At 39.3% G+C, this 8,275-nt stretch overlaps 1 protein-coding gene across 1 annotated transcript; it reads right to left on the bottom strand.

Annotated features, from left to right (window-relative positions):
* Positions 1–3,190: 3,190 nt before the first annotated feature.
* LOC146558309 (uncharacterized) lies at positions 3,191–7,337 on the bottom strand. The gene is made up of 7 exons (XM_085247773.1): positions 7,230–7,337; positions 6,668–7,000; positions 6,130–6,276; positions 5,943–6,020; positions 5,841–5,869; positions 3,428–3,496; positions 3,191–3,322 (listed from the first exon to the last, which is right to left on the bottom strand). Exons 1-7 carry the CDS (start codon positions 7,288–7,290, stop codon positions 3,191–3,193), a joined length of 849 nt encoding a protein of 282 aa, XP_085103899.1. The 5' UTR covers positions 7,291–7,337.
* Positions 7,338–8,275: the final 938 nt, after the last annotated feature.

The following is an 8,275-nucleotide window of genomic DNA, read 5'->3' as shown; positions in this document are numbered from 1 at the left end:
GACCCATAGTCAGGCCACATCAGGATCCCCTTCAGTTTGCTTATCAGCCCCGCCTTGGATCTGAGGACGCCATCAACTACTTGCTCAATTGTGTCTACACCCATCTGGACCAGCCGGCGAGCACTGTGAGGGTCACGTTTTTTGACTTTTCCAGTGGATTCAACACCATCAGGCCAACCCTCCTGGGTGATAAGCTAACAGCGATGCAGATAGATGCCTCTGGATTGTTGATTACCTGACAGGAAGACCACAATATGTGCGTCTTCCACATTGTGTGTCTGACAAGGTCATCAGCAACACAGGGGCACCACAAGGGACTGTACTCTACCCCTTCCTCTTCACCCTCTACACCACAGACTTCAGCCACTGCACAGAGACCTGCCATCTTCAGAAGTTTTCTGATGACTCTGTGGTTGTTGGATGCATCAGCAGGGATGATGAGACAGAGTACCGGGCTGTGGTCGATTCCTTTGTCACGTGGTGTGAGCAGAATCATCTGCAGCTTAACGTGGCAAAGACCAAGGAACTGATCATGGATTTTAGGAAGACTAGGTAACCCTTGACCCCTGTTTCAATCCAGGGGGTCGATGTGGACATTGTGGAGGACTATAAATACCTTGGAGTACACATAGACAATAAACTGGACTAGGTTTAAAACACCATTGCACTTTACAGGAAGGGCCAGAGTCGTCTCTATTTTCTGAGGCAGCTGAGGTCCTACAACATTTGTCGGACAATGCTCAGTGCCATCCTCTATGCTGTTGCACGCTGGGGCATCAGGTGACGGGTCACAGATGCCAACAGACTCAATAAACTGACCAGCAAGGCCAGTAATGTTGTGGAGATGAAGCTGGAATCCCCCAACAATAGAATAGAGGAAGTTAAACGTGTGAAGACTGTTAGTTGAGATAAGTCGTTGCATAAATCCAAGTCTCCTGTATGTTTGGTTTATTATTAGAAAACAGGTTCATGATGATGTTTTCCTGCACACATAAAAAGAGATCAAGATTCAATCTCAGAATTTGATTTAACTGTTCACAATGAAACAGTAATACTGCAGCAGTGACTGCTGATAAGAGCACTAAATGAGATGTGTTAGTAGCTTGAGACCTGTTGGTTCCTCGTTGACCTCTAAAGTCTTTTATTTTTTGTTGATGTTGTTTTCTAAGAAGTGAAGCAGAAGTGCTTTGGTGAGAATGTGGGTACAGCAGCAGCAGAGCTCTGGAGGTTTCATGATGACCAGATGAACCTCTGACAGATGGTTAAGACACTGATGAGCGTGAGAATATACTATGTTGAGGTTTCACACATTTCGACATATATTAGATCATTTTATCTTGTTTTTAATGCTGTCTGAGTATAATTTCCAATCATATAACAGCTGAAATGTAAGGAGAGCCATTCATGCATTATTTAGAAAAGGGTCAGTACAAACAAAACTGTTCAAACCATTAATTAAATATTTAAAATTGAAGATGAAAGAACAGGAAGGATAACTGGAGAGAACATTAAATGCTTGCTGATACTGAGCTCTGAGGTCTCAGACAGGCCGCAAAAAATAAAATAAAAAAAACATACTATGTAATAAAACATCAGTTACTGTCACTGATGTCCTCTCCCAGCTCAATAACTAAGATAGAGCAGATATTTTCCATCATAAAAGATAAAATAGGGAATGTGCAGCACATGTCACCAGTGCTAGCATTTAGGAAAAAGATAAGATAAGATAACCTTTATTAGTCCCACGCGTGGGAAATTTGTTTTGTTACAGCAGTGGACAGTGCAAAGTTACATAGAAAAATTAGAAGAAAAAGAACCCACTGGAATAAGATATCAATAAGATACTGTGCAGAACTGTACATAGTAGAATAAAATAAAATAAAATACTACATACAATAGAATAAAATAGAATACAAATGCTAAATACAATTGAGTATAATACAACGATGCCAGGAAAGAGTACTGCACAAAAACAACCAACAAAACCCATTAAATGTATGGGTGGTCCCATTGAACCTTTTCTTTCCTGTCTCTTTTTTTGTATGTATTTTTTGTGAAGGGGAAGTGGTTTGGTGAGGATATGCAGAGCTGTGCAGGTTTAACCCTCTAATGCTGACCACATACACATCATGCACTTCTTCTTTCTGTGAACTTCTCATGAAGACAGCTGGTGACAAATGTCTGTTTGCTGTTATTTTTTCTTGAATTTACTGTCCTTAAGAATTTAAGAAAAGAACCATAAAGTTTGGTGTACAATCAGCGATTAATCATAAATTAAAAATCAGAAAAGAAAACAGTTTACTTATACTTCACACTTACTGCTTACTACTAAATGTCAGCCTAATGAAAAGTCTAACATTTACACAGTTCTGTTTTTAGTGCAAATTGCTCCAGAATTAAACAGTTGTAGGGAGATCGCTACTGTGATCTAGTTTTTAATGTTAATCTTAGTGCAGTGTTTCATTAATGTATTTATATGAACATGCAGAATATTTTCATTTATCTAACACTGTCATATGTGAGTCTGAATATTTGCTGTCACCTGCTAACCATGCTGTTCCATCACATACTTTGTCTGTGCATAGACCAAAGTGTACTTTAACCCATACATTTATTTCACTATATTGACTCCAATAATCACAGGATATCATTGAAAGCACTGCTGCAGTGTTGGTGTATTTATAGCAAAAAGTTTAGCATGCATTAAAAAGCTCAGATTCTTCTTACTGTACCATGAAGGTGGAAAGCAGGTCAGCACGGCATAGTAAGACACATCACCAGAGCCCTGAAATACTAACTACTATTTAAGGATTCTGGTTAACACAAAGTAGGCATGTGCAATCAGACATGTTATTTTCACTAGTACACTATTTGTAACTTTGTGTTTTGTGTTGGTTTAGTTTTTTGTTTACTTGTTTTTATATTCTACTTAAAAACGGTTTTGTAAATGACCTAAATCGATTTAAGAAACCTTAAGGTGAATTTTAATGTAATAATATTCATCGTAATAATGTTCACCTTGTTCAAAGTAATCCACTGAATCTATGAGCACATGCAGTGGTATGAAAAAGTAATCCTGCAGTCTTTGTATTCTCAAGTAAACATAATCACATAACTTGATGTTTGACTAATCTATCTATCTATCTATCTATCTATCTATCTAGTTAAAAAACTTAGCGTGAGTAACATCCTATTTCTTTGGGTAATTGATGGTGGAGTAGAGGTTGTTGGGATCAGGGGAAATTCCAGCAGGTGAAGAGGAAGCTTTCACAGTGCTGTAGGTCACAGTGTCACCATCATCATCATCATGATCACCACGGGACTTTAAGAAAATAATACAAAAATGTCTTAAAGACATAACCTGACAGGAGCTTTGAAAATGGTGAAGTTATTACTAACACCATCTGTATGAATATCAAATTCTTACCCTGGATTTATTCTTGGACTTCTTGGTGAAACTGATGGAGACGTAGGAAACACCATCATCAGCATCAGCCTGCACAGTGAATACAACACAATGACTGCTCAGTAATATGTGGATTTATAATGAGTCTGTTTCACATCTGTTTAGGTAAGTTCAGCGTCAGGTCCTCATCACATCACAGTTTCTGCTCTTCTCTGTTGAAACTAACTTTGTACTGGGAGTAGTGTGTGATCTCACCGTGTCCTGACTGGATCCTGGACCAGACTGAGTATCTGCAGGGTTTAAGCTCAGTCCCTGAAAAAATACAGTTTTATTTTTAAAATCGGCTCAGTGTAAACAACAAATTTAATCTAAAGAATATTTAATCAATGAATTCAATGTATTTCTCAGTCCTTGTTTCTTCCTTTGAACCTTTGAACCTTTATGTCACTGAACTTATCGTTGAAAATCATTTCACTAGCTGGGCCCACGCCCTCATTTTAGGTTTGACAGCGTTTTAGTGGTTTGGGGAAGGCCTCAAAGGGGACTGGCGGTGGCTGCCAGGGCTGGCAGATCCCAATGTACAAAACAGAAGTAAAGAAGTTAAAGAATTGAAAAGGGGAGGGACGGTGGGGCACATAAATGAGAACGAGCAGCCTGTAGAACTGGGGGAACCCATATATACAGTGGGGCAAAAAAGTATTTAGTCAGCCACCGATTGTGCAAGTTCCCCCACCTAAAATGATGACAGAGGTCAGTAATTTGCACCAGAGGTACACTTCAACTGTGAGAGACAGAATGTGAAAAAAAAATCCATGAATCCACATGGTAGGATTTGTAAAGAATTTATTCGTAAATCAGGGTGGAAAATAAGTATTTGGTCAATAACAAAAATACAACTCAATACTTTGTAACATAACCTTTGTTGGCAATAACAGAGGTCAAACGTTTACTATAGGTCTTTACCAGGTTTGCACACACAGTAGCTGGTATTTTGGCCCATTCCTCCATGCAGATCTTCTCGAGAGCAGTGATGTTTTGGGGCTGTCGCCGAGCAACATGGACTTTCAACTCCCGCCACAGATTTTCTATGGGGTTGAGGTCTGGAGACTGGCTAGGCCACTCCAGGACTTTCAAATGCTTCTTACGGAGCCACTCCTTTGTTGCCCGGGCGGTGTGTTTTGGATCATTGTCATGTTGGAAGACCCAGCCTCGTTTCATCTTCAAAGTTCTCACTGATGGAAGGAGGTTTTGGCTCAAAATCTCACGATACATGGCCCCATTCATTCTGTCCTTAACACGGATCAGTCGTCCTGTCCCCTTGGCAGAAAAACAGCCCCATAGCATGATGTTTCCACCCCCATGCTTCACAGTAGGTATGGTGTTCTTGGGATGCAACTCAGTATTCTTCTTCCTCCAAACACGATGAGTTGAGTTTATACCAAAAAGTTCTACTTTGGTTTCATCTGACCACATGACATTCTCCCAATCCTCTGCTGTATCATCCATGTGCTCTCTGGCAAACTTCAGACGGGCCTGGACATGCACTGGCTTCAGCAGCGGAACACGTCTGGCACTGCGGGATTTGATTCCCTGCCGTTGTAGTGTGTTACTGATGGTGACCTTTCTTACTTTGGTCCCAGCTCTCTGCAGGTCATTCACCAGGTCCCCCCGTGTGGTTCTGGGATCTTTGCTCACCGTTCTCATGATCATTTTGACCCCACGGGATGAGATCTTGCGTGGAGCCCCAGATCGAGGGAGATTATCAGTGGTATTGTATGTCTTCCATTTTCTGATGATTGCTCCCACAGTTGATTTTTTCACACCAAGCTGCTTGCCTATTGTAGATTCACTCTTCCCAGTCTGGTGCAGGTCTACAATACTTTTCCTGGTGTCCTTCGAAAGCTCTTTGGTCTTGGCCATGGCGGAGTTTGGAGTCTGACTGTTTGAGGCTGTGGACAGGTGTCTTTTATACAGATGATGAGTTCAAACACGTGCCATTCATACAGGTAACGAGTGGGGGACAGAAAAGCTTCTTACAGAAGAAGTTACAGGTCTGTGAGAGCCAGAGATTTTCCATGTTTGAGGTGACCAAATACTTATTTTCCACCCTGATTTACGAATAAATTCTTTACAAATCCTACCATGTGAATTCATGGATTTTCTTTTCACATTCTGTCTCTCACAGTTGACGTGTACCTCTGGTGCAAATTATTGACCTCTGTCATCATTTTAAGTGGGGGAACTTGCACAATCGGTGGCTGACTAAATACTTTTTTGCCCCACTGTATACATGAGAACCAGAAGGAGCATGTTGGGAGGCATGGTCCCACTCCTGAAATACCAATATTTAATCTCCAATTATAGGCTCAGTCTGGTATGAAACTATAGAGTTAATAGATGATGATATAGATGACATGGCTGAATTTGAACTCACCGTGTTGTTGCCACATTGTGTTTTAGTTTCTGAAAAGAGAAAAAAAGATGAGTTTACTTATGAGTCAACTTATCATAAACTTTAATCTGTGAATGTTTTCACCTTTAATTTTCTTCCATCTGATGATCACCACAACAATGATTAACAGTGTTACTAAACCCACAGGAATGATGATAAACTCTGACCAAACTGGAGAGATTATTAAACATGTTAAACATTGAATTTTTCCACACATAGTAAACTTGTTGTCTAAGAACCTGACAACCAAAAAGAGGGATTCAGTTTCTACCTCCTGATGTCTTTACTTCCTCTCTTGTTGTCCATATGTTTGTTATTTTCATGGCTACTTTAATTGTCGATGTTGTGGATTTTGTTGTCGATGATGTTTTTGTGGTAAACTTCACTGTTGTTGATTTTGTCGTTTTCACATCTTCACCTAAAGAAAAACAATAACATCATTAAAGACACTGACAGTAAGAAAAGACTTGAAAGTAAGTGAACAACAACAGAGAGGGAACAGTGGTGAGATGTTTAACAGTCTAACAAGTCTCATTTTTGATGATGTCTCATGTCTGAGGATATGTTCTCTTTATCTTCATACAGACACTCAACTGTGAGTCTACAGTGTTCATATGTCAACACAGAGCTGTTCAAGATGCTTTATCATTGTTCTCATGTACACACACTGGTGAAGATGGAGATATTGTAAGAGAAAAGCAACAATAGAAAAATGAACTTCATCACTGTGATCATAATTATTGTGGTGTTTCAGTTTGTTGTTCTAACAGGACAGTTTGAGCTGAAAACATTAAGATGTAAATACTCACTGTTAATAACAGACAGATGAATCATAAAGTCTGGACCTTCTTGTGATCCTGTTGCTGTTTTGAACTGTCTGCAGGTAAAACGACCAACATCCTGATCTGTGACCTTCTTTATAACCAGAGAACAGTTTGCAGAAACACTCAGTCTGTCTGATTCAGGTTTGGCTTCCTTAATCTGCCCAAACTCAAAGACTGTTACTGCTGGTGTTTTAGTTGAATCACTGAAGATCCAGGTAGTACTGTTACAGTTATGCTGACCTTGTATCACATTTTTACAAGGCAGAGTAACAACATGTCCACGTCCAGCTGTGACAGTTTGATTTTGTCCAGGTGTTCCTGTTGAGAAAAAGAGAGAGAGAGAGAAATGTGAAACATCAAATATGTTATGAATATGAGTGTTATGTTTATAATGTGACGTTTATTTTAAATACAACACAAGTTTCAACTTTAGCTTCCAAGAGTCAGCTCAAGTCAAAAAGTTAATCATGACTGTTAAAGGAAGAATAAATAACACTTGTGATAATAATGCAGTTTGTTAATTGAATGTGTTTCTATGTACACTTACCTTTAAACTGAAGCATCAGCATCAGTAATGAAGACATTTGAATCCATGTGAATGCAGCCATCGTGCTTCTCTGTCTCTCTCAGTCTCTGTTCTTGCTCTCAGAGATGAACACAGCATCAACTTCCTGCTCACTTCCTCATAGTGACATCACTCCTTTTCTCTCCTCTTACTGAATCTTTATGATACAGATCTGAACTCATCTGTATCTGCCCCTCTGTCTTAATGTAGATATAACATTTGCTAAATCCTTTTTAACATTTAATAACTTTTGTTTTTAATCTCTTTTGCAAACTCCCCTGTTTTTCCTTTAAAGGACTGTTCAACAGTTTAAACTGTCTTGATCATTAAAAGAACACAGGAAGTTAAATGTGTGAAGACTGTTAGATGAGGTGAGTGTTTACATTAACGCAGCTCTTCTGTACATTGTGTTTCTTATTAGAAAATAGGTTTATGATGATGTTTGTCTGCACACATGAAATAGGGTGAAGACTCAAATTATTTACACACTAGAATCTGAGTCTTAATGATTGCAATGAAACATGCTAACACTGCCACAGTGAGCGCTGTTAGCAGCTTGATAAGAACACAGATCAGATGTGTTAGTGGTCTGAGACCTGTTTGTTCCTCTTTGAACCTCTGAAGTCATTCATTCTGAGAAGTGAAGGGGAAGTGTTTGGTGAGAATGTGGGTACAACAGCAGCAGAGCTCTGGAGGTTTCATGATGACCAGATGAACCTCTGACAGATAAATGGTTAACACATCGATGAACGTGACACTAAACTGTCTTTAGGATTCACAGCAGTTTCTACACACAGCAGGTCCATATTATTATTTTTTTTAATGCTGTGTAAGTATAATTCAGAAGAATAATATTAACAATGAAAGCAGATGTTTGCACATGTTTGGAAATGTTATAATACAAGTTCAGTACAAACAGAGCTGTTCGAACCAGCAGAGTAAAAGTTTAATACTGAATATGAAAGAAGAGGAAGTCAAACTGGAGACAATAACAGACGGTAGATTGTACTGTGGTCTGTGGTGGAGGG

The sequence above is a fragment of the Mchenga conophoros genome, linkage group LG15 (genome assembly GCF_057382185.1).
Source record: "Mchenga conophoros isolate Kocher_MC1m ecotype Shallow Benthic linkage group LG15, M_conophoros_male_GT1.1, whole genome shotgun sequence".
In the NCBI taxonomy this organism is placed as follows: domain Eukaryota; kingdom Metazoa; phylum Chordata; class Actinopteri; order Cichliformes; family Cichlidae; genus Mchenga; species Mchenga conophoros.
The sequence above is the reverse complement of the archived record's forward strand: the minus strand, read 5'-3'. Positions and strand labels throughout refer to the sequence as shown.

What these genes read in the sequence shown, in the direction of transcription:
- LOC146558309 (XM_085247773.1), bottom strand. Translation starts at nt 7,290, where the DNA reads ATGGCTGCATTCACATGGATTCAAATGTCTTCATTACTGATGCTGATG. An exon ending in GCTGATGCTTCAGTTTAAAG is followed by an intron (nt 7,001 to 7,229) that starts GTAAGTGTACAT and finishes TTTTCTCAACAG; the next exon opens with GAACACCTGGACAAAATCAA. An exon ending in TCATCTGTCTGTTATTAACA is followed by an intron (nt 6,277 to 6,667) that starts GTGAGTATTTAC and finishes GTTTTTCTTTAG; the next exon opens with GTGAAGATGTGAAAACGACA.